Source organism: Prunus avium, chromosome 5 (assembly GCF_965620075.1).
Source record: "Prunus avium chromosome 5, drPruAviu1.hap1.1, whole genome shotgun sequence".
Lineage (NCBI taxonomy): Eukaryota > Viridiplantae > Streptophyta > Magnoliopsida > Rosales > Rosaceae > Prunus > Prunus avium.
This window is the reverse complement of record NC_142288.1, coordinates 15271922-15297289: the sequence shown is the minus strand read 5'-3', so window position 1 is coordinate 15297289 and position 25368 is coordinate 15271922. Positions and strand designations below refer to the sequence as shown.

General features: G+C 37.6%; 1 protein-coding gene, 1 long non-coding RNA gene and 1 pseudogene across 5 annotated transcripts; 1 reads left to right on the top strand and 2 right to left on the bottom strand.

Moving 5' to 3' along the window:
- Window positions 1-5737: 5737 nt before the first annotated feature.
- Window positions 5738-8388, top strand: LOC110748711 (uncharacterized). Its single transcript, XR_002525517.2, has 2 exons — window positions 5738-6766; window positions 7324-8388. It is a non-coding gene; the product is annotated as an uncharacterized LOC110748711 (long non-coding RNA).
- Window positions 8389-15147: 6759 nt separating this feature from the next.
- LOC110748700 (uncharacterized protein At2g29880-like) lies at window positions 15148-17855 on the bottom strand (annotated as a pseudogene). The gene is made up of 3 exons (XR_015836117.1): window positions 17591-17855; window positions 15714-16084; window positions 15148-15604 (listed from the first exon to the last, which is right to left on the bottom strand). The product of XR_015836117.1 is annotated as an uncharacterized protein At2g29880-like (transcript).
- A 474-nt stretch (window positions 17856-18329) lies between these two features.
- On the bottom strand, window positions 18330-24311 carry HB-7 (homeobox-7). 3 transcript variants are annotated; one of them, XM_088253875.1, is made up of 12 exons: window positions 24173-24311; window positions 23471-23745; window positions 23221-23396; window positions 23001-23118; window positions 22380-22568; window positions 21433-21921; window positions 21179-21280; window positions 20820-21032; window positions 20533-20701; window positions 20163-20431; window positions 19600-19698; window positions 18330-19491 (listed from the first exon to the last, which is right to left on the bottom strand). In XM_088253875.1, exons 2-12 carry the CDS (start codon window positions 23618-23620, stop codon window positions 18967-18969), a joined length of 2499 nt encoding a protein of 832 aa, XP_088110001.1. In that variant the 5' UTR covers window positions 23621-23745; window positions 24173-24311; the 3' UTR covers window positions 18330-18966. The 3 variants fall into 3 exon arrangements, with proteins under 3 accessions (XP_088110001.1, XP_088110003.1, XP_088110002.1); XM_088253877.1 differs by having other exon boundaries at window positions 19600-19695; XM_088253876.1 differs by lacking the exon at window positions 24173-24311 and adding an exon at window positions 23853-23980.
- Window positions 24312-25368: the final 1057 nt, after the last annotated feature.

Below are 25368 nucleotides of genomic sequence, written 5' to 3'. Positions count from 1 at the left end.
TCTTTTGGAGAAGGAGGTTTGATCGATTCATTGATGAAACCGATCTTGTTCTTTGCACTAAGACTGATTGTTGTAGAACGACTCCATGGGCCATAGTTGTCTCCTTCGAGTATTTGGGAAGCTAAAACGATCCCCGGATGATCCGAGCTATGTAAGGAATATGGATTTGAAGGATTTGTGAGAACTGCCTCAGTTGATTTCTTGTTCTCGCCCATTATGATGATGTGTTTCGGAAGCAATTGGATTTTTCAGAGTCACCAGGGATGGTGCTCTGATACCATGTTAGAAAAATAAGGAGATTGCTGTAGAGAATATCTCTCTCTCTGTTGCTTTTACAATATTGGGGGGAAAGTATTCAAACGGCTTGTTATTTGATCAATCACCTACCTACACCTCTTCTTTCTCACAAATCACCATACGAAATGCTTCACACAAAGCCACCCACATATACTTATCTCCGTACTTTTGGGTGCCTTTGCTATGCCACTAACCTCACACCTTCACATAAATTTGATCAACAAGCTCGCCGTTACATTTTTGTTGGTTATACTGTTGGTCAAAAGGGCTATCGGGTTTACAATCTCACCACACATAAATTTTTTTCCTCCCGAGATGTTGTCTTCCATGAAAATGCTTTTCCATTTAGTGCCCATCCCCAAGAGCATCAACCAGATATGATTGTTCTCCCTCTTCCACAAGACTCTGAGACATCATCTTCTCTTCTAAGCCCAGTCGGCCCCAACACAGATGACTTCCATGCTCCCGGCCCAAACTCAGCCGACCCATCCAACATACCCAATCCAATCCTTTCTCCAAACCCTGTGGACACGCCTGACCTACCACACTCATCCCAGTCTTCGGTTTCAAGCCAACTTGCCAATTGGTTTTCAAGTGGAACCTCAACTTCCTTCATGGTATCAGAGTGGGTTAGCCTACGTGTGAAAGCCCAACGGCCACACGTGCTCCACGTCACCCAATATGTGTTGTCCACGTGTTAGGCTTGAAAATTCGTCACATGCAGGGGCGTATGAGAATGTGAAGGTAAAAATGTCCCACATTAGAAAGTTAGAAAACCTTGCAAGGGCTTATAAGGAGTTGGGCTACTCCCCCCATTGCTAATTGGTTTTGGGGTGGAACCTCAACTTCCTTCAACGTGCATGAAGTTACTTACTGCTACCATTTTTTTTCTTCTTAAATGTCTCAAATGTAAGGGTAAACTGTTTTTAACTAATTGAGCTACAACTGCTGTGGTTTGAAAGCTCCCAGCGGCATCCAATGAATATTTATGTAAACCCCTTCTCCCCCAAATCGTTTGTACTGAAAAACTTACTTGAGCTATAACCTCATTGTTGTGCTTTTTCTTTTCCTTTTCTTTTGAATTACATTTGGTGATCAATTAGCTTAATTTTGGAGTTGGTCCCCATTGGGAGGTTAAGAATCACTACAGTGCTGGAGTAGAGCTACAAGACAAGAGAAGTTTCCTTCAATGAACGGGTGTAGTGCAAGCAAGGCTGACGGCGGAAGAAGCACAAAAGATGGCTAGTGTGGAAGGAAGGTGTACTGTGTTTGTTTTTCCCGCTTCAGCGGAAAGAAGCAGCTCCGTCTCCACACAACACAACAAGGTCATGGCAACTTTCGTGGTTTCCCTGAAACAGTGTCCAACAATATCAACAAAAAGCGATATCATCGTAGCGTAGAAGTGTTTGAAAAATTCTGAAATGCGAATATATTGCTGCAATGATTTGGTGCAACTATTCTGAAGAACGTTTTTAAAATCATGTATTGGCTGAAAATTATATATATAGATGCTGGTAAAATGACTTTACTACATATATATATTATTCATATCTTCTTCTTATCCGCATGGGGATTTTTTTTTCATTTTTAATTTTTTTTTTTTAATGAGCTAAGGGGGCCAAGACCTAGAAACAATACTTAAATAAGATTAATACAGACTAGACGGGTTATGTGAACCCCAGCACTATCATCTGCGAGAGTTGAGCCCACCCACTCAGGGGCATTATCAAAGAGATGAACTCCCAGATCACCATTGTAACTTGAATTTGCTAAACAGTCGACAACACAGTTCTTCTCATGATAAATATATCTGACAACACAGTTATTGATTTTATCCATGTATTCCTTGCAGCTATAGATCACACCAGCAATAGGGTGGAAATTAATGATATCAGGAGATTGAATAAGCTCTACAGTAGTTGCTAAATCCATTTCCACAATGAGGTTAGATATCCCAAGATCAGCTGCAAGCTTAAGATGTTTGTGTTAACGCAGCTTTCCTTTCCTAGCCTACACAGAAGTCAACTTCACAATCTCCTCCTACCAATTAGCCTTTCCTGCTATAAATTGAATTGTATTCATGTCTATATTATTTCCTACCTTAAGTAGATATCTTGTACTAGCATAAATAGGGACTTTGTGTAATCTATCAAATACAAGGAAATATATTTTCTACATGGTATCAGCCTAACCTAGGGTTTCCTCCCTCTCCCTTATTCGATCCAATCCTCCTCTAGGTCCACCTCATGGCTTCGTTTGAATCCACCATCTCCCTCCCTAGCCCAAACTCTTCTCATTTTATCAAGCTTACTGACTCCAACTATCTTCTTTGGCTCCGCCAACTCAAACCTTTTTTTGTCGGTCATGACCTCTGGAAATTTATCGATGGCACTCATAAACAACCTTCTGCACAAACCTCCACTTCTTCCACTTCTTCCACCGAAACATCCACAACCACCACCGCCACTCTTACCCAAACCAATCCTGCCCATGCTCAGTGGTACCAACAAGACCAACTCATTGTTAGCTACATCACTAGTACACTCTCTGAGTCTATTCTCTCTCTCACCGTTGGCTGCACCTCTACCCAAGATCTCTGGGAATGTCTCCAACGCCACTTCTCTCAATCCAGTATGGCCAACGAATATGCTCTTCATTTTCAACTTATGGATTTGCAAAAAAGCTCTCAACCCATTGATGCTTACCTTCGTCATGCTAAGTCCCTTGCCGATTCACTGGCTGCCATCAATGAACCTATCTCCCCAAAAGAACTTGTCAATAGGGGAAAGTTGATATATACAATAGGGGCCAATGGCCATAGACAGACAATTCCAATCCAATACCTATATGGGATAGGAGCGTAAGTGCTTTTGCTTTTTGTTAGCTGTAATTTTTCCCTGTATTGGTCCAAAAAAGAAGTCTTAATAAGTTAATCAACTTGTATATTTTGGTTTAAAAGAATTCCTGAATATGCAATCTTTTGCATATCAGCTTGCCATTAGTATGAGCTTTGCAGTCAATATCAACTCATTTTATTGTGACTGATCATTTCACTTAACTTGACAGAGCAATAAAGGGAAGTATTTTCTGCAGCAAATAGAATTATTTTCCAATTTTCCTATAAGTGACCAATCTGCATCCTAGAAGAAAGTAAAGTGAAAGTAAGTCCAAAAAGGAGGACGAATGTCTTTAATTGTTACAATCTGCTAATTTTCTACAATTTCCTTGCTTTGATTTTGATTTGGCTTATGTTCAGTTTCAAGTTTACTCTTTTAGCAGTGGGTAGTTATCATTTTAATATTTGGGGATTCTTACTAATATTGTTTCCTTTCCTGGAATTTATTCCACTTTTACAGGCTTTATTATAGAAATTGAAATTCTCTTTATGTGCTGGAATAATTTCAAAATGGTTGCTTATAATGCTTACAGATTGATCCTAGAAGCTCATCAACATCTAATGTAGTTTTAAGTATTGCAATTTTCTTGACACTGTATAGAGCATTACTCACTGCTTCCAACAATATTGTTTGTCTATTATTTTGCTCTTGCATAGATGTTTAAATATTTTGAATGATCTGTCTTAGTGTCTATGTCTGCACATATAATTCAACTTTCATTAATTGGGTCACAAATGAGTATGCTTAGGAACCTTGGCCTGAATGTTGTCAAGGCCAATGTCTATTTGGATTCTTCTGGAAAGCACAAGAAGTTTGCCATCACCAGAGCGTGAGTATGCTTTACAGATAGATGACATCGTGGCCTTGTATTAAGTCTAGTTTTGGGTTGTTTCTATACTATTGTTAATACTTGTCAATTTGCAATTGATTGCAATGATCTCTTTTCTGCTTGTTCTGCTTCTCCGTCTGGCTTTAATTTTCTTTTCCTTGTTGTGCATAGATACTTCCATACTTGTGGTATTATTGATTGCTGATTAGATTTATGTACTGCCATAGTGCTGACTTCAATTCAGGTATGATATATTCATATTATATCATCGTTTTCTTTACTAAAGAGGTTCTATATGATGAAGTTCATCCTTATTTCATGTGTTTCTAATGCAAAGTTATGGCACCTGAAAATTAGGGGGAAGCAGTATTCCTTTGTTGTCCAGGAATCAAGTTCCCAGTTAGCGATGGGAACAGCACTTGGAATTGTGCCACCACAAGAACAGGTTATGGTGACGGTACTTTGCCAATTATGCCAATTGTGCTCTACTGTCATTCTAGAGCTGCATAGATCTTTTTGCTAAGGTTAGGTTGTTGCTAAACAAGTTTATGTTTAAGAGTATTGGGGTCTCTTTCGTGCAGGTCTTTTCGACACCAACAACTTGGAAAACGTGCAAGAAGGCAAAGCTAAGTCAACCCAAGAACAAATTGATGAAGTTAACATCAAATAAGTAGAATTTGTGAGCTCCATTATTTCTAATTATAGGTAGGAAGTATGTATGTAATAGAATAAAGATTGGTTGACTATGTAATAACTATTGAATCTTTAAGTTTTATGAAAGAAATAATTTTTGAGTGTAAATATTCATTAATAAAGCATTATAATTGGTTTTCTAGTTAAAATCGTTGTATATAATCATAGGAAACAAAAAACTAAAATGTAACAGCTTGGGAACTTATTAGACGACATATTTAAAGATAATAAAAGGATGGTTTTATTGGAAAAACCGTCTTTTGTACATATTATCAATGAACTCTTTTAACACCATACCGTCTTCTTTATATACAATCAACGACGCTTTTTAACAAATACCGACGTCTTTACAACCAAACAACGATTGTTTTACTAAAAAAATTGTCGTCTTTACATCTAATAGACGACAGTTCTTTCAAAAAACCGTCGTCTTTACATCTAGTAGACGACAGTTCTTTCAAAAAAACTGTCGTCTTTACATCTAATAGACAACGGCAATTTGCTGTCGTGGTTTTATGCATCAAAAGATGTCGGTCGATTTCACGACTGTTGAAAAATCGGATACACGACGGTGGATTACCGTCGTCTATTGCGATTTTTGTAGTAGTGGTGATAATTGTTGATGCTTCACAATCTATATATGCTGGGATTTGGAGCCATGAATTTAAAGGTCATATGATAGCTATAAACTGGGAGCAAATAACCACCCTCCATGTGATGTTGTTCTACATTTGCTTAACTTTTACTCTCCACACATCTACCTCATTTAAATTCAATCCAAAGATTTGAGAGTTGAGACATCACATTGAAAAAAATGAACAAAAATAATTGTCTCACACTTAATAATTAACAATAATTACTAACCCTAAAGAGTTCAATGTCAAGCCTGCAACTTCCCTTCTTCTTTTCAGGGCTCCACAAGAATCATCTTCATGTAAACATACTTCAAAACGTAGTTGGCAGCAAGTTAATTATCACATATATAATATAAGTTTACTGCCTTTTTTTGGTAGGATTAACGAGTTTTCTAGATGAGTAGTTGGTGACAATTATATAACTAATTAACATTACAAGGATATGATTTTCAATTTAGTAAACTATCAGCAATATTGCACAAGAACCTCTCCTACTGTACAGCTACAAGAGAAGCTTCAATGGCTTTGCTACAAAGCTAACAGAGGAAGAAGCTCAGAAAAAGGCTGGTTGTGGATCTAGCTTTCTTTCCAATTTGCATAAAAAGTACTGACCATTATAAGTTTTTATCTAACTAGAAGCTTGTGTGTGTGTGTGTGTGTGTATAGGAATGGCTGGTGTTGTGTCTGTTTTCCCTAGTGGGAAGCAGAAGCTCCACACAACAAGGTCATGGAACTTCATCGGGTTTCATGAAAATGTGAAGAGAAGCACAGTTGAAAGCGATATCATTGTTGGGGTGATTGACTCTGGAGTTTGGCCGGAATCTTCTAGCATCAGTGATGCCGGGTTCGGTCCACCTCCCAAAAAATGGAAAGGCACATGCCAAGGCTCATCCAATTTTACTTGCAACAAGTAGGGCTAATATACTAGACCTGTCATGATGCTAGTGGTTTAGGGTTGACTTTTGCTCTTGGAGGGTTTGGAAAAATTTCTTGGCTCCATTACGTAATGCATGAGCTCACGAATTCATAGACACGTAGTGGCCCCAAATCAGAGTTAAAATGAGAAAGTTACGATCAAAAGAAGTGTAAGTGCATGATCGTAATTTTTGCAAATTAAGTGTTAAAAAGTCAGATTTTTTCTTTCCTTCCCTCATTTCTCTCTCCTCCCTTCCGATTCTTCCTCTCTCGCGACTCTTCTTCTCGACAGTCACTATTTGCTGTTCGTATTCTCTGGTGAATTTTGTCGCCGTCCGGTCGTTCCAAGCGACGCCACCACCCACAAAAGCTTTGTCTAAGTCTCCTCTACCTAACCCATCCCTCAATCGAACTCAAAAACCCGAAGAATAGTCGGATTTTGGACTGAAACAAACTCAATAACCTCCACCTGACGCCAACGACTGATTTTGTCGAATAAGGTATGGATTTTCATCCTTGTTCCACGATCTACCTATTTTTGTAGTTGGTTTGGGTTGATTTTGTGATTTGAAGGATTGATTTGGAGACCCATTTTGGCCTGCGCTTTTGGCCATGTTTCATGCCAATCCAACCACTATTTGGCTAGGGTCCAAGAACTAAAAACACTCCTTAAATTGTGCTAGAACTGGTGGTTTGGAGATTTTTCAGTTGCTGGAAATCTCTCATGGCACCCACCGTTGGCGGTAGCACCTGGTGGCGCGTCAACCAGGTGTCGAAAAACTATTATCACCCTAAAATTAACCACGGTATGCTCAGATAAGCTAAATTCGATCAATTGAGTAGTATACTAAAATTTGCCTATTGAATATTTTTGGGTTCGATACAGTCGGACTGTCAAAACTTAATGAAACTCTTGGGACTTGTTAAAGGGGTTTGGTTGAATCTGTAACAAACTTTCAAGGTTGTGCACACACTTTGTAAATTCCGGGAATTGGGTTTTTGATTAAGGGTTTGAGGCGAAATTTTTTATTAACCAAAGTTTATATTCTTTCCTTAGGCACTCAGACTTCACGTGCTCAATCAGAGGGACCTTCAAAGGGTCAAGCAAGCTTGGACTCACAATGAGTGGACATTTATTTTATAATGATTTTTCATACTATGATGGTTTTATGAAACGCTTTATGAACAGATTATTTATGGTATTTACTTTCCGAACATTTGATTTTGGTTAAGAAAAGGTTATATTATTATTATTATTGATAAGTGAGATTAGTTCAAGAAATTGAGAATGATTTGAGAACTGGATTTGAGAAAAGTTTTGGAAAAGTTTTCAAAACCACCTAGTTATCCTTTGGTTGCCTTCGGATTTTATGATGTCCTCGGACATCTCAGTTGCTTTCAGGAAATGGTTTGTCTTCGGACGATTTGGTTATCTTTGGATAAGTCTGTGCACGTATGACCATGCGCCAAGAGTCTCAGGGATGTCAGAGCCGTGTGCTGCGAGGAATGCGTCTCAGGCCGACTTTGTGTCCCCTGAGTTCTGTGAGGATGTATCACACATGTGGCCACATGTGTGATACCTGGAATTGATGGTACACTGTTGGAATTGACGGATTTTCTATGGGATACATCTGGGTGGAAAGTATTTACAGTTTGAGAAATTATTTTATTTTGAAATTAGTGATTTGTCCTTTGTTTGATATATTATGCTTATGTATGAATCTTATTTGCTTGTACGAACATAGCATAAATTATAACTGGTTTGCCAATAGTTTTTAAATGGTGGGGTTAACATGTTCTTACTATGTTTAACACTTAATTTTTTGTCTACTCACACTTTCTTTGTTTTGCGCCTCCTTCCAGGCAGTAGACGAGTACCAGACAACCACTTGAGGGCCTTCCACCATCAACCACTTTTCCTTCTTCTCTCTCGTGTAGGCGTTTACTTTGTTGTAAATAATTTTCTGACTGTAAACTTAACTGAAATAGTTATGCTCTAATATAGTCCAGAATCCCTGTAAGGCTTGAAGTCAACCGAAATAGCTATTTTGTATGTGAACTTAACTTGTGCGTGCTGAACGTTTGGGGAATTTTAATTTGTGACTTTGTTTACATGTGAAAATTTGTTGGTTTGAGCATTTTTCAGGGGAGACTCTGTTATTGGTCCTTTATGTTGCACATCACACATCAATTTGGTACTGCTATTAGGTTCCGTCAAAATTTCTGTTAAATTGATAATGTGGCATGTATGTGGTGCCCGCATATCCAATGAGATAATGTCACGTGGATCTAAATAAAAAAAATATTTTTAAAAATAGTTTCACATTTAAAATCTGAAAAAAAAATGGTTTTGTTTTTTTAAAAAAAGTTGTAGGTCCCTATGCTCCCTCTTTCTCCAGCCTCTGCTCCCTCTCTCGCCTGTTGCCCTCTCTCTCTCTCTCTCTCTCTCTCTCTCTCTCTCTCTCCACCAAACTCCATCTCAATCCAGACAACATCTTGTTGTTCATGCAGTGAAAAACAGCCGCAGTGTTGTCATTATATATCTGTATTGGTCTAGAGATCGAGTCCACCACCTTAATGTCTTTAATAAAATTCCTTAGCCATACTGCATGAGAAGTGGCTTCATAGCAAGATATGTATTCTGAAAACATGGTTGAACTCGAAACACCAGTTTGTTTAGCACTCTTCCAAGCAACAGCTGCTCCTGCCATCTTGAAAAGAAAACCTAAAATAGAGATGTAATCATCCTCTGCTTTTCCAAGATTCGCATCAGCATAACCAACAAGCTCTAAATTCTCTGTGCGTCTGTAAATCAACATATAGGCCTTTGTTCTCTATAGGTACCTCAAAATCTTCTTCCTAGCTATCCAATGTTGCATTCCCGGATTTGACTGAAATCTCCCCATCTTGCTAATGCACAAGGCTAGGTCTGGCCTTGTACACACTTGTGCATACATAATGCTTCCAACTAGAGAAGCGTATGGCTTGTTCCTCATCTCATCTTCTTCCTCTTTATTCTTAGGGCAATGCTCCTTCTTTAAATCTCCTTTAGCTAACGGAACTTTATGTCCAGATCACATACTCATGTCAAAACGCTTGAGTACCCTCTCAATGTATGTTTTCTGTGATAAGCCTAGAAGGCCTCGAGCTCGGTCTCTTTGAATTTCAATGCCTAACACAAAAGGCAGCTTCTCCCAAATCCTTCATCTCAAAATTGTTTGAAAGTAGCTCCTTAGTGTCTTTCTGTAAATTGTGGTCATTTGTAGCCAAAAGTATATCGTCGACATACAACACTAGAAAAATAAATCAGCTCCCACACTTCTTCAGATAAATGCATTGATCAGCTATGTTCTCTTCAAAACCATTAGATGAAACAGTTTGATGAAATTTGAAATACCACCTCCTGCTTGCTTGCTTTAGTCCATAAATTGCCTTGCCAAGTTTGCAAACCATATGCTCTTTTCCCTCCTTTGCAAATCAAGATTTTGTATAGCTTGTTCTTGTGGATCAACTGGTTCTTCAAACGAAGGATTTTCCAAAACAGTTTCACTTAAAGGAAACAAGAGTGTAACATCTTATTCAGCATTCTCAATCACAGCTACATCACCTTCTTCTTCAAAAATAAAATCTTCATTCCTAGTGGCATTCTCCTCATGCTCTATAAACTTTGCACAACCAGTCTCAACAATTCGGGTACCACAATTTGGACAATAAAATCTAAAACTCTTTGATCTTGCGGGATAACCTATAAAATGACAGCTAATCGTTTTAGGATCAAGCTTCTTCTCTTAAGGGTTATAGATCCTAACTTCAGCCTTTCAACCCCATACATGAAGATGTCTCAGGCTAGGCTTTCTAGTAGTCCAAATTTCGAAAGGTGTCTTAGGCACAGACTTACTAGGCACTCTATTAAGTATGTAGTTTGCTGTTTTGATCGCTTCTCCCCATAGACTTTTAAGCAAATCAGTTTTCGAAATCATGCTGCGAACCATATCCTTCAAGGTTCGATTTCTTCTCTCAGCTACATCATTCTGTTGCGGAGTTCCGGGCGTTGTGTACTGAGCAACTATTCCATTATCTTGTAAATACCTTACAAAAGGTCCAGCACGTCGTCCTCCTTCATCAAAACGTCCATAATATTCACCCCCTTTGTCTAACCTCACAATCTTTATCTTTTTCTCAAGCTGCCTTTCTACTTCAGTGTAGAAAATCTTAAACATTTCAAAAACTTGAGACTTTTCTCCTATGAGATACAAATAACCAAAACGAGAATGGTCATCTATAAAGGTGATGAAATAACGATTTCCATCAATTGTTTGATGAGGGAACGGTCCACAAATATCTGTGTGGATGATTTCTAAGAGATCATTACTACGAGTTGCACCTTTCTTCTTAGTCTTAATGAGCTTTCCTTTAACACATTCAATACAAATTTTGTCATCACCAAAAGTCAGTGATGGCAAGATTTGTTCCTTAACAAGAATTTTCATTCTTTCTTTTGAAAAGTGCCCTAAACTTCTATGCCATAACCTAGTGTATGTTCCTTCACTTCTAATCTTTTTCTCACTCGATTCAGCTATTAAAATTTCACCATCTTTATTGTAATTGAGACAATATAATCCATCTTTATTGTCCCTGAATTCTGAGATACAAAAACATTTTTATTGAATCCAAAATAAAACCAAGTCTTAATAATCTTGAAACGGAAATTAAATTTCTCTTTATTTAGGGTACTGAAACTACATCATCCAACTCTAAAATAAATCCTGAATCCAACTTAAAATCAACTACTCCAATAATATTTAATGAAAACAACAGGAAACTATCTAATCCTCCTTGTCATAGCGTGCTGCCATGAAAGTGTTGTTCTCCCTAGTAGGGAACGGGTCAAGTACCACTATCTCTCTATTAGTGGTGGTGTCAAAAATCTCAACAGGTGATTCACGTTGAGGCATAGGTTTCACAGACTGCACTAGGAGATTCTTGTATCGAAGTAGCTTATTGATGTTTCGTCATCTCCCATAAGCGCATACACCAAGCTTTACAGCGATCCTGAGACTTCTGAGACTGTCCTTTGCAGCCATGTATATCTTTATGGGTCCTCCATAAGGTCGACGATGTCGCTACGCCTTAACCCTTTTCGCTCCAACTCATCTTCGTTTCGCTTCTTAATTAGCTCCACTATATTCTTTACTAGAATTCCATTCGTGATTAGTTGACACGAGTGGCGCCTATTAACCGCCAGATGATTTTCTTTTTCCTTAAGCTCTAGGAGTTGTACTACAAGATACATAAGCGAAATGGCTAACTTAAATTAAATATAATTATGAGTGAGATCATAAATGATCTCATTCATTCCGAGAATAACTAGAAAATCAAACGTCCATATTTTGAAGTTTGATCCAGTGAATCTTTCAATTTGCGAGAAATTGATTGAGGGAGTGTTCAAAGCTGTAAGGATTTGCAAAAGAAAGCATAATTACTTTACAAGAAACCGATTCTCAATTTGTTAAGAGAAAACAGTTTTTTCATTTAACTTTATTCACAAAACTAACAAATAACATATGCAAGCTTCCTTAATTAAGTATCACACATTTGTGGCAAGAGATTACTTATAGCTTACACAAATTACGTGTTATCTTGTGCCATCATAAACAAATTACAGGATAGATTCTATTTGTTGAAGAAACTTATCAAGTAATTTAGGTATGACGCAATTTTGGTTATTTCTTTAGGGTTTGAGTATTTATGTTTGGTTTTGTTATGAAAAATTTGTTAATTCTCATAACAAAGACACGAACCTATCTAGCTCAGAAAATAACCAAACAAACACAGTTTAAGAGAGAAACCCTAAAATTGCAGTGAATAGTGTTTCTACCGTAAACAGTGTTTTAGGGGTTTTTTGGTGTCCGTTTTTGACGCAAAACACCTTTCTGAATAGGGAATGACCTAACTTACACAACTCACAGTTTCACTGTGATATATAGGCATTTGTAGGCTTTTAAGGTGATCTGCTAGGGCAAAAACGCGTTTAAAGTTTTGAAAATATGAAAAACGAATCAAAACATATTTTTTCCAGATTCTTTAAAACTCTTGATATTTCAGAAAACATGTTTAATCAATCTTCAAAAATTAAACATAACCAAGAACTCATAAATCATAAACATATATGTAAACATCGTAGGCATGCTTAAACAACGATTACAGATATGTGTGAACAACCAAAAGCTCTGATACCAACCGTTAGATTTCTTTATTATACAATCTAGATCTTTCACACAAACATGTAATACGTATAAAGACATGAAGACATACCTGGAGCCATCTTCCTTGAGTATACAGCCTCTGAACTCATCCAATCCGTAGCAGCAGCAATCCTAGCAAGCACAGGAATGGCTCAAGACTTCTGCTCTCTCTCAGAATCTGTTTCAGCTCTCTCTTTATGATGAGAATAGGTTTAGAGAACGTGTCTGATGAGAGTAGGGCCTTAAGCTTATATAGGCTAGGTCAAGTCATCTCTACTCATCACCGAGGGTCGACTTGACTTATCTTCCAAGCCCACCAAATCGGTTCACGCACAAAAGGAAATAATTAGAACCCTTAATAGGCCTCAAAACCCCTTCTTACTTCACAAGGTTTTGGGCCTCAAGGTACGACTTAATTTAAACTTTTACCAAACCTGATATAACTTAGCATCTAGTGCACCGATCCAAATAGGAAAACATAACAGTTTGTAATCCAACAAACCACTCCCATAACCCAAGACCTCTCTTTGAGGCCCCATTCCCCACACCTCTCTCTCTCTCGGCCAAACAAAAATGCACTATGAATGGCGTAAAGAAACAACCAAACCAAAGCTTGCGTGCCCAAAACCATTAAAACAATCACACCAAAGAGATTTAAATACAAAAATTAAAACCCATCCAAAAACTTTATATTTTCTTGAAAATTTTGATATTGCTAGAAGCAGTCCACATAGGAAAAAAGAGAGAGAGGGTGGGTTTGGGCGTAGGTTGCAGGTAGAGATGGGGGCGATCGAGTTGTGGGCAAGAAAAAAACAGAGGGAGACGAGAGGGAGAGCACAGGGGGAGAGAACAAAGGGAGTGAGAGAGAGAGGGTAGCGGGGGAGTGAGACGAAGCAAAGCTGCAACTTGAAAAATACATATTTTTTTTAGATTTTAAATGTGAAATTATTTTTTTAAAATAATTTTTTATTTAGATCCACGTGGCTTATTTAGATCCACGTGGCATTATCTCATTGGATATGTGGGTATCATATACATGCCACATCATCAATTTACCAGAAATTTTGATGGAACCTTAACGGTAGGGACAAAATTGATGTGTGAGGTGTAACATAAAAGGACCAATAATATAAGAACAAAAATATAAATGACAAAATGTGATAATTTCGTAAACTGTATCACCTTTCATAAACCTCAAGGTGATAATTTCTTCTCATAACCTTTTGTATTCCGCTAAGGAAAGACTTATCATTTTATAAAGAGAGAAAGGAAAGATTTATCATTTATAAATTTATTTTATTATTTTTAATTAATTTGTGAGTTCCTCTGTTCTATCTTTACTTTAATTATTTTTTTTTTATTGTTATTTTATTATTCCAAGTGGCACAATATGTGTGCGTTCATGTCGACGTACTTTGCCACGTCAATTTTTTAACGAAAGGATTGACAAATTGATTAACAAATGTATTAAATTGATACAAAATTAAACATTTTATATGCGACTGAGACGAAAAAAAACATGTTGTATGGAAGGCTGAAACTTGGATAACTTCATAGTAGTAAAATAATAATTACCCTTAAATTAGGGTGTTGTTAAACGAACCATAAAATTAAATGAGTATATTTTAACCACACTATTTATTGAATTACTAATTTACCCTAACCAAACTATTAAAATGGCCAAAAAGAATATTTTAACTATGAAATATTTTAACCCATCATACTTTTTCCCGTGAGATTTTTTTTTTCTTTTTTTTTTCTGCTGGAGAAGATGACATGCAGCAGTGAGGTCTCTATAGACAGGGTAATTTCCTTCTTCCTTCACACTTTGCTAATCTTCTTACCTTGTTCGTATTGTTTATGACTAGTAAGCTAATCTTTATCTTCTTTATTCTTCAAATAATTGCTTTTGAAATCTTTCTATACCGTTTGATAATTGATTGAATATTACGAAGTTTCATGGTGGGAAAAGAAAAACAAGCTAACCTGTAATTGAGTATACAGATATGAGAGTAACTAGAGAATTGATATAAGTTGCATAAGTTTGTAACAGCTTCAATCTGAGTCCTTAATTCCTTTGTGTGCAAATAGAACTCCAACAAAGTTAATTGTTCTCTAGCATTTGAAATCTCCTATGGTATATATCAAATGTTGCCTTGTTACTGATGATAACAGTGACACAAAACACAAATCTTCTTGCTTTATTTGAATTTTTATTTTATTGCAAACAATTTTAATCTTCTCGATATTGATGTCATGTCATTAAGCAAAGACTTCGGGAAGCAAAGAATACAAGCAGCCGATATTTACTTGCTGAAGCCTACTTTTGTAATTTGTAAGTACAATCAATCACAAATTCATGGGTTTTCTTTTTCTTTGTGCTTTTGCTGGGTTTTTTTTTTGGGTACAGTACTTTTGCTGGTTTGTTCTTTGTGCTTTTGAATTGGTTGAGTTGTTCTTTGTGCTTTTGAATTGGTTGCCGAACCATGAATAAGTAAGTGCTATTTTTATATATAATTCTTCATTTGCTTTTGCTGTTTTTTTTTAGTGGAGTGCAATTTTGGTTCATTGGACAAATTATTTATATTTCAGCCATGAATAATATTACTTCGTTGCTCTCTATCTCTATCTCTCTCTCTCTTCATCATTAGGTTAGATATTGTTTCAAAGTTGGCAGAAATAGTCTGAATGCCAATAGAAAGATTGTCTAGAACTTTGGCTTGATTGGTTGATCCCAACTGAGCTAGTACTCCCTACATACTCGAATCTACTTCGCTTATTACAATTGGGTTTTTGGGTGGGAACCTCTGAATCTAAAGGGGAATGAGATGGTGGACTACATTTGCGAGTGATGGAGGCTGGTAGGATGGTTCATAGTTTGGTGCTATGAAGGCATCATTAGTAGGATCATATGAAAAGTCTTCCATCCCGAAATCTCTATTTTTTTCAACCCCATAAGTTGTTGCATCGGTATCATCTGCGCCCAATGCAATGGAGCCATTCCCAGTAACAATTCCACCCCCAATGAAAATCTTCAAATCCTCACCATCAACTACACTTTTTTTCCCGAAGTTTTCTGTGACTTGGGTGGGACTAGCAAAGAACAAATTATTCATTGTTAATATATTGCAAATAACATATTGTACTAAACTAGTAAGCTATAAGCTATTAATATATTTAAAAGATTATGAACTAAGCTCACCTTCAAGTAATCTTTCCAAACTTCATCACTAGCAGTGAACGTCTTTGCAATTGGGTCCCACCCAAAGCCAGAGTTGTTACACATAAGCGTAGACATCTTGTTATATTGCTTTTTAAACCACTTCATTTGGCTCAAGTAATGATTATAAGTTTTTGGAAACCTAATTTTCGCATTAAGACGAGGAAGTATCACTCTTTCTACATTTTGCTTGCTAAGTGACCCACTAGCATCACGCAATCCACTATCGATAGCATCCACCAAGAGGTGCAACAACTTATTGGTATCGTCCATGGTCCAAGATTCATAGTTCTCAGAAACTTTGTCATTTCCTTTGTTATTTCCTTGTTGTGAATCCCCCATTTAAATTATTACTACAACATATATAAGAAATTTATTAGTTAACTTACGAATACAACCAACACTACTACATTTTACAATTTGCGCGACGAAGAACATTTGGTCACGCAAAGTACATTTGAGTCACACAAATTTCAGTGCGACAGAAACTTCGTCGCGCAAAGATCGTGAAGAAAGACTTTGCGCGACCAAGTTTTTTAATTGGTCGTGAAAAACTGAGCGACGGTTAACCTTCGTTGCACAAAAAGTTTAGAGACGACACAATTGTTCGTCTCTCAAACCTTTGCGCGACGACAGCACGTTCGTTGCGAGTACACAGCGCAACGGTTTATATTCGTCGTGTAGAAATGTAGGGACGAGAGAACTGTTCGTGTCGCAAACATTTGCGCGATGACTTCTGTTGTGTGACGAAATTGTCTTAGTCGCTTTTTCTTTTTCGTGAGACGAAGGCTTTCGTCGCGCAAAAATAAAATATATTTTTTTAACATTTAGTTTTACGTTTTTTTATTTTGTAAAAACGTGAATTGGAGCGACGAAAAGAGTTTCGTCGCGCAAAAATAAAATATATTTTATTTATATTTAATTTTAAGTTTTTTTTTTTTTTTGGGTAATAAAATGAAATTGCAATAAAAAAAATGTAATGAAGAGAAATTTTTTTTATAAAATAATATAAATGAATATAATACCTGAATATAATACTCAGAAAATACGTGAGACTAGTCAAACTTAACATAATTTATTCATGGCTGAAATATAAATAATTTGTCCAATGAACCAAAATTGCACTCTTAAAAAAAACAGCAAAAGCAAATGAAGAATTGTATATAAAAATCGCACTTATTTATTCATGGTTCGGCAACCAATTCAAAAGCACAAAGAACAAACAAGCGAAAGTACTGTACCCAAAAAAAAAAAATAATAAAAAAAATAAAAAAAAAACCAGCAAAAGCACAAAGAAAAAGAAACCCATGAATTTGTAATTGATTGTACTTACAAATTGCAATGATAGCAAGTAAATATCGACTGTTTGTATTCTTTGCTTCCCGAAGTCCTTGCTTAATGACATGACATCAATATCGAGAAGACTAAAATTGTTGGCAATAAAAGAAAAATTCAAATAAAGCAAGAAGATTTGTGTTTTGAGTCACTGTTATCATCAGTAACAAGGCAACATTTGATATATACTATAGAAGATTTCAAATGCTAGAGGACAATTAACTTTGTTGGAGTTCTATTTGCACACAAAGGAATTGAGGACTCAGATTGAAGCTTTTACGAACTTATGCAACTTATATCAATTCTCTAGTTACTCTCATATCTGTATACTCAATTACTGGTTAGATTGTTTTTCTTTTCCCACCATGAAACTTCGTAATATTCAATCAATTATCAAACGGTATAAAAAGATTTCAAAAGCAATTATTTGAAGAAAAAAAGAAGAAGAAAGATTAGCTTACTAATCATAAACAATGCGAACAAGGTAAGAAGATTAGCAAAGTGTGAAGGAAGAAGGAAATTACCTTGTTTATAGAGAGCTCACTGCTGCATGTCTGTTCATCTTCTCCAGCAGAAGAAAAAAAAAATCTCACGTGAAAAAGTATTTAGGGTGAGATTTGAGATAGGGTTTAGTATTTATACCTCCTACTAAAAAGTCCCGCACAATTTCACATTTAAAAAAATCCTTCGAAATTTGCAAGTTTTTGAATACCATAAGACTTTTTATTAGGCCATCTCCAACTCAAGGGATGGAAACCCAAATTATGAGTTTTGAGTCCAAAAAACTTCTCCAACCCATGTATTTTGAGGGGTGGAAATTTGAGAAATCTCAAATTTAGAGTGGAATTCCAGTCCCTCTATGGCATGGACTGATATTTTTTTGTGGGCCCAAAATCTGCTTTGTTTTTTATCTTTGAAGACCATGTGCTGCCCAAAAATTGCTGGGCCCCATTTACATTTGCTGTTTGGCCAGCACCTTGCGCCACCCGCATGACATTTGGTTCCATTCCAACAGCTAGGGGTTAATCATTCTTAAACAATTTAGGGTTAAGGTGATTTAAACCCTATACCATAAGACTTGTTTAGATGATTTAAAAGTCTTAATTGAATACCATAAAACTTATTTATCCCCAAATAGTGTTTTAAAATCCCAATTGAATACACCCCATAAATCTAGAAGATGACTCCCTTTGCAGTTTTTTTTTTCTTTTGTACACTTTTTGTTCTTTTAATCTACAATCGCTTGTAATTAAAAAAATTCCGAAGATGCAAATTTTCGTAATTGAAAAAATTCAGAAGCATTGAATCCTTGTCATAAACACAAAAGCCAACACACAAGTTCGTCCAAAAAAAAAAGGCAAAAGACAAGGAGAAGTCAATACCCGAACCACCACCCCTTGCAGAGACTGGTGAGGCCCATTCTCTTTAATTTCTGAACCTCACCGCAAAACCAAAGGGTCTTCTTCTGTGGTGCGCTCTTGACTCCCTCTTAACTCCCTCCACCTTCACTTACCTACCCACTACCAACTACCAGCTACCAGACCAGCTCCTCTAGCTAGCTCCGCCATCTTTCCTTTATTTACCAAGAAACCACTGGCACACCTATTAACTTCCTTTGACATCCCTACCCCTCCCACTACTAAGATATTACAAACTTAACAAATTAACAATAAATAAAAAATCATGCTGCATTCCTTATGGTTCACTTACTACTTACTGAATCAGTAAATAGCTGTTAAAGGAATGCTGGATGATTTTTTTTTTTTTGGTTTGCAGTAGAAATAACAACTCCCGGACACAAACCCTAAATTTAGTATGATTACAGAAAAGCCAGACTGCTGGGAGAGAGGACAGGTTTTTGGGTAATTTATCACGTAGCTGGATGTCCCGGCCATCCAAGCTATTGCCTGGGGCTGGAAGCAGTTGGGTCGGAGCAAGGGGCGCCGCCGCCAACGCTGCCATTCTCAGTTGTAGCAGCGGCAATGCACGTGTCGCTGCCGCTACTGAGAGCGGAGATAATCTGCTGCACCGAGTTGCAGAGATGGTTGTTAATTGCGGTGACGCTGGAGAGGTTGAGTTTTGCGGAAGGACTTGTGCTGGCAAGGACTTGGAGTCCCACAGTCAGCAGACAACCTGAGTTGATAACATTGCTGGTCGTGGTGGTGGTGGCAGTGCTGTTTTCTTGACGATGATCTGGCGATGATGAGGTGAGGTGATTGGGTGTTGGGCCGGTAGATTCCATAGGGTGCAGTGGGACAATGACAAAGCCGAGAGGAAGGAGGGGAATGCAGGAAGGGTCCTCCCCACTCATTGCCAATTGGATGCCGTCCACGTCCATGGTTGTGTACACCACAAGGCTGCCCGACTCGTCGGTGCAGCTCTCTTGTAGCATTAGCTCTACGTTCTGTGCTGAGTTGCTCGCTACCTGGAATTCAGAATCAAATTTCAAAGATGTGAATGAAGTATTATTTTGGCAGGATATGGAAATTTAATAAATAAATGGGTGAAAGGAAATTTCAAAGGGAATGCTTACGTTTATGCGAAGAAGAGAAATGCAATTGCCAGGATGAGAGCCATTGGCAATGTGAGCCACTTCGTGCAAGGAATTCCCATTGGAAAGAACATCAAGCTGCTAAATTTACACACATTTACAATCAGTTGCAACCACAACATAATTTTGTGCCTTTATATACCCAAATATTCCTGTCACATGTTTCACAGCATAACATACATTTGCCAAATTGTGAAGTTGAATTATTGTTTAGATTAATTTTCTCAGTGTATGGTGATCCAGAGGAAAAGAGAGACAAACATATAGGTGTAACCTACATCCTATATCGTGCAAAACCAACAAAGAAGTGGGAAAGAGAGCCAGACTCACGGCCACTTGAAAAGAAACGCTCTGATATCAAGACAAACAATAGCCCCAAAAGTTTAAGGTGTCAGAGAATGAGTTAACAATATATATCATGCTTACACCTCTAAGGATTGAGAATAATCGTGTAGAGTTCATCAATATGGATGACCAATTAAGATGGTCATCATATAATACTAATCAGCAAGCAAATTAATTAACCTAGCTAGCAAACGCCATACCTGAGCTCTGCGATGTTCGTCCCGTAGGAGTTCGAAGACACGGTAGTGAGAATATGGGAGCCAGGTGGTGGACACAGCACTGAGAATAACACCAATGGGTTGACCAGGGTCTGTGACCTTCCTTGTGGTTATTCTAACAGTGTCGTCTGGGGAATCAGATAGAGCCGTCCATGACTGCCCATTGGAGGTGCTCATGTTTACACAAAATGTTCTTATCATTCTCTGTGACAGTTTCATCAAATTCTTTCGTGCTTCTGGGGAAGGTATCACTACATATATATATATATAAATCACATGTAAGAATAATACATTCTAATTAATCTATGAACATCACTTTATTATAATAAGGAACATTATTTATTTATTTAACCTCCAAGGTCTGATATATTTCTGGCCATGAGACTTGCAACCCTTTCACACTGCCTTTGTAAGATTGCAAGCCAGCGTTGCGCCCCGAAAGCCATCCCACTGTAGACATAGTGGCTCAATATTTGGTGGACAGGCTTCTCCTCTATCTCTGCATGTTCTACCCATGTAATCTGTTCAAAAGCCAGTAAAATAATATAAGAGATACATGTATAATATATTTCAAGATATATAATTAGGGAAATAGAAAAACTCAAAGTACATAAATTGAGTGAAAGCAGCAGAACACACTTTTGAGTATCCATTGGGCATGTCTTGGATAAGGCAGCCGGAGGGCAATCTCTTGTATCGGGGAAACGAAGACTGGAGGTTGTCATGGAAGCTATCTATGGGAAAATCTACAATTGCCCAACATCCCTCCTCCGCATTTTGTTGACAATAACGTACAAAATGTGCTTCTCTAGTTGGCACCAGAGGAGAAAGAACTTGTAATTCGGCATACATCTGCACAAAGTAACAAGTACCCAATGTTTGGTATTGATTGAGCATCCTAGTATATAAAAGAAATTTAATTTCCTAATACAACTTATGAATTTGTGCCTCATTTTGTTGATCAAATTTGTCATCATTTGTGAATTTGAGATACCTACCAGCTGAAGAGAACCATTTGCTTGACCAGAGGGGTCTGCTTGAATAACTTGAACAGTTTTGGCTCTAGAAACAACAGAAGGAAACAGCTCCATCCACTTATTCTGTAAAGTTAAAATTGAAAAAACAGATAACCAGAGAAGTTAGAAGATTGTTAATAGTTGATTAAGAGAGCTGAAAGTAAAAGATATTAGTACTTTGGCAACTAATTAGTATATCCACTTCTAAAGTTCTTAATTAAAAACAAGGCACTTACAGCATCAAGAAAACAATCTACAAGATTGATGCTATTCATGATAACAACAGCACTATCACGAGTAGCTTCTGTCCTAAACTGATCACTTGAGTGGTGCTTGAGGTTCAAAGGCCACGTTGGGAACATCCGGGTATATTCTTTAACATTAAGCACTTCCTTCCCAATTTCACTGTTCCGGATCCAAAGAGGCTCACCAGCCTGGCACATCTTAACAAGTTCATCCACCGATGAAGCGGCAAGCTCCATCGCAAGAGACTTTTCCTCATCTAACAATACACCACCCTCATTGTAGTGGGAAGGCACTTCTGGTGGCAACAAAGGCATGGGGATCATGTCCCCGCAAGAAGTCATTGGGTCTTGGAAATGCCTTGAATAGATGTGCATATCCAAATCCAAGCTGGATGCTGACATGAGAGGATCTCCAGGTGCCATTGTTTGGATTTGCCGGCCAGTAGTATATCGTGAACTCAGACAACAAACTCGTTCCAACTGTGAAAAAGATTAATGTCTTAATCACCCCTAAGCAGCTACTAATTCAACTACTCAAGCATGCACAAATAAAGCTAGAGATTCATGTTTAAATAATGATTTTGTTTTTCAAGATCCAAAGAATTCCATTGCTTTTTTTATGACCAAAATCTTCTCTCCAAATAGACCTTATTTTAAGGAGTTTACATAATATAAATTCTGAGGATTTAAATTTACTTACTCAATGATGATATTAAACAGATGCAATATGCTATTTCCTTTCCATGCACACACAAAAGAAACGGCAAAAACAACAATTCAATTTATTTGGAATTTAACGCAAAAAAAAAAAAAAATATGCAATGAATTCAGACTAATGAAATCTCCAATGTTCTGTTCACCAGAAAGGAAAAGAAAGAAATCACCCAAATTTCCAAATTTTGTGACAATTAATTACAGCATTGCTGAATTATTAGTACCTCTTCTCTGAGTCGAGCATTCTCAAGTCGAAGTTGTTGTTCATCCAAGCCAATGTCCGCAATCATAGATGGTCCTCCACAATTAGGGCATATAACATTGCGCAGCGCCGTCTGTAGCCGGTAATTCTCGTTCTTCAGGCTATCATTTTCTGCTCTAAGCATCACATTATCGGTCCGGTCTTGTTGTGCCTAGACAAAATAAAACCACCACGAAAACAATTAGTCAAACTTAAGCACAAAGATAGCCAAGCCTTAAGGTGCTAGCACCATAACCCTATTCTGCCACAACCCTAAAGGGCAAAGCTTTTATTGCTGAGCAAGAGTCCAAGTATGCTTTGGGAAGCACGTGTGTAGGTAAAGGGTTTATTGTGCATATTAATGAGGTGCAGACTTCATCATAAATTAAAGCCTAAAACTAAACAAAGAGGCGATCCAGAATAAATGAGATTCTTCTTGATCCTTCAAACGTTACCAAGGTTAAGGCGTTTATTAGGGTTTTGAAGTGTTTAAATGAAGAACGCGGTTCCTCGGGACTCGTGTGTTGAATCAAAGGGTGCGCAGTGCGAACCGTTGACACCCCCCCCCCCCCCCCCCCCCCACAAGCCCAGCTCAATACTTTACCTTCATTTGAGTTCGTCGGTTTTGGAACCAGAACTTGACCTGGCGTGGCTTCAGTCCCAGCTCCTGGCTCAGTTTTAGCCTCTGCTTGTCGTCTGGGTGAGGACACTCCTTAAACAAACTGTACGTGTTTATATAAGAACGTGTTGGTAAACACAAATTAACACGTTTGTTAGAGAGAGAGAGAGAGAGAGAGAGAGAGAGAGAGAGAGATGATATATACTTCTCCATTTCTTGGATCTGATGAGCAGTGTGGCGATGATAGCGTTTCTTCTTAGGAGGCTGTTGAAGTTGATCAGCCTCTTGCTCGTTTCCAGACTTTTCTTCAACTTGTTCACTCCCAGAACCACTCTCCACCATCTCCTCCTTGCCTCTCATCAGCAGCCCGTTTTCTTCTTTCTGTTCATTTTTCCATTAAATAAAAAAATACTTAGAGAAAAGAAGAAGAAGAAGAAGAAGTAGTAGTAGCTTACAGGATTGATGATGGAAGAGAAAGGTTGGAAAGGGAGCTGGGAAGGCATGAAGTTGAAGTTAGGGTTTTGGATCGGCGACGAGAAGAGGGTTTCCGAGGTGACTACGTTCCCACCTCCCATGGTTGACATTACTTGGCAATCCCCATACATTTTCGCTTGCTTCCAAAAATACAACTTTTTAAAAGATATATATGGACTTGTGGAAACTAGATATGTCAAAGTTTGTCAGATATAGGCTTTGCCTCTTCACTTCACTACTTCACTTGACCCAGAAACTGTATCAAATTTGGCATCACACAAAAAAAAACCCAAGATCAGGATTCAGAAACAAATTTCAACCCAAGAAATCTTTAACCCTAGCTCTAACAAAAAAATACTCAACTAGCATGCACCGGAAGAGTACTCAAAACCCAGAAGATTATGAAATCTTTAACTCTTCGAAGTGAAAAACAAGTAATAAATTAAAATGCTGAAATTAGAATGTACCCAAGTAATTAACAAAACTCTTCGAAGTAAAAAAAAACAGAATAAATTAAAAGTTGTAGAAAAAAGGAAAAAAAATACTTCCAAGAAGAAATAAACGAAAAAAAATTCATTAAATCAGAACAAAAAAAATTAAATAAGACCTCAAAAGTCAAAAGAACTAAAAGAACTAAAGAAAAAGAAGTGAGAGAGAGAGAGAGAGTGAGAGAGAAGTATCACCAGCATGTTATGCAAAGTTGAAGAATTGTCGGTGTTATTTGGAAAAAAATTAAAATTAAAACAAAGCAAGAGCTCTGGCCTTTTGCTTTGCTCTGGTTTGGTTTGCTCTGCTGGGTTCAGACTTCAGAGTCTCTTCATCTCTCTAGGTTTTTGGATTTTCATAACACTTCGCCATAAATCCGGTAATTTATTGATTTACTGTGCGTGGTAAATGCGGTTTGACAGAAACCGATCAACGCCAATTAAGTCTCGTCGGCTGTTTCGGTACACGTGTCACTCTGTCGATGGAAGAGCAGGCGTTTCTCCCAGACAGCCTCATCCCAAAGTCAAACGCCTTTCTTGCCACCTACCCGACGTGACTTCTGTTCACGTGCAAAACACGCGACGCCTTGTATTGTAAATTGTAATGGGGCTTTTACTGCTTTTACTATTTTACTGCACGGTAAAGTCAGAGAGGGTGGAAATTGGTGGGCCGAATTGACTTTCAAAGGGGATCAGAGATCTAGGTAGAATGGACTGGAGAATCGTCGCCGTCCATTTTTCTGACTGATTGTGGGCCCGCCATAAAGTCTAGGAAATTTGTCTCCCACCACTCGAGAAGAGTCGCAGAGTCGGAGGGCAAGGCATGATTTTGATTCTTCAAATCAAATCTCATATTCCACACGTCCCTCTATTGCTCATAATAAAAAAAGTGCGTGAGATAATTTAACGTGTTAAAATATTACTGTTCATATAATTTATAAATTTTATCCATTCCTCCTAATGTATTAATATCACATGGACCATACAATCTTTCTTTTCTTACATTAATTAGTGATTGTAATGGGTCCTACCTCTACCACAGGAAAAAAAAAACTTACATATAACGGGAATAACATTACTTTGCTATTTCCGACCAATAACACAATAACATGCGGAAAAATTATCCTATGTAACATTGCGTTATTCATCAAACATAGCAAAAAGTGATATTCTCGTTGCATAAGAATTTCTCTTCTACGAATTTGTGGCAAGTTAAGCTATAATTATGTAAACAAACGTCATGCATAGAAGCCAAATATGGCAACCCCAAAAAACAAACTCCAAGTAACAAGGCCTAGGTTGACGGCTCAAAAGAAAAATCACAAGGTCTAGGTTAATTTGGGGTCGACCCAAGAGGTTGACCAATTTGGGATTACAAGCCCAAGTATTGACCA

Coding starts and splice junctions, on each gene's coding strand:
- HB-7 (XM_088253875.1), bottom strand. CDS start 23,620: ATGTATGGGGATTGCCAAGTAATGTCAACCATGGGAGGTGGGAACGTA. Junction 23,397..23,470: donor TCTCTTCCATCATCAATCCT/GTAAGCTACTAC, acceptor AAAAATGAACAG/AAAGAAGAAAACGGGCTGCT. Junction 20,702..20,819: donor TGCCCAATGGATACTCAAAA/GTGTGTTCTGCT, acceptor GCTTTTGAACAG/ATTACATGGGTAGAACATGC.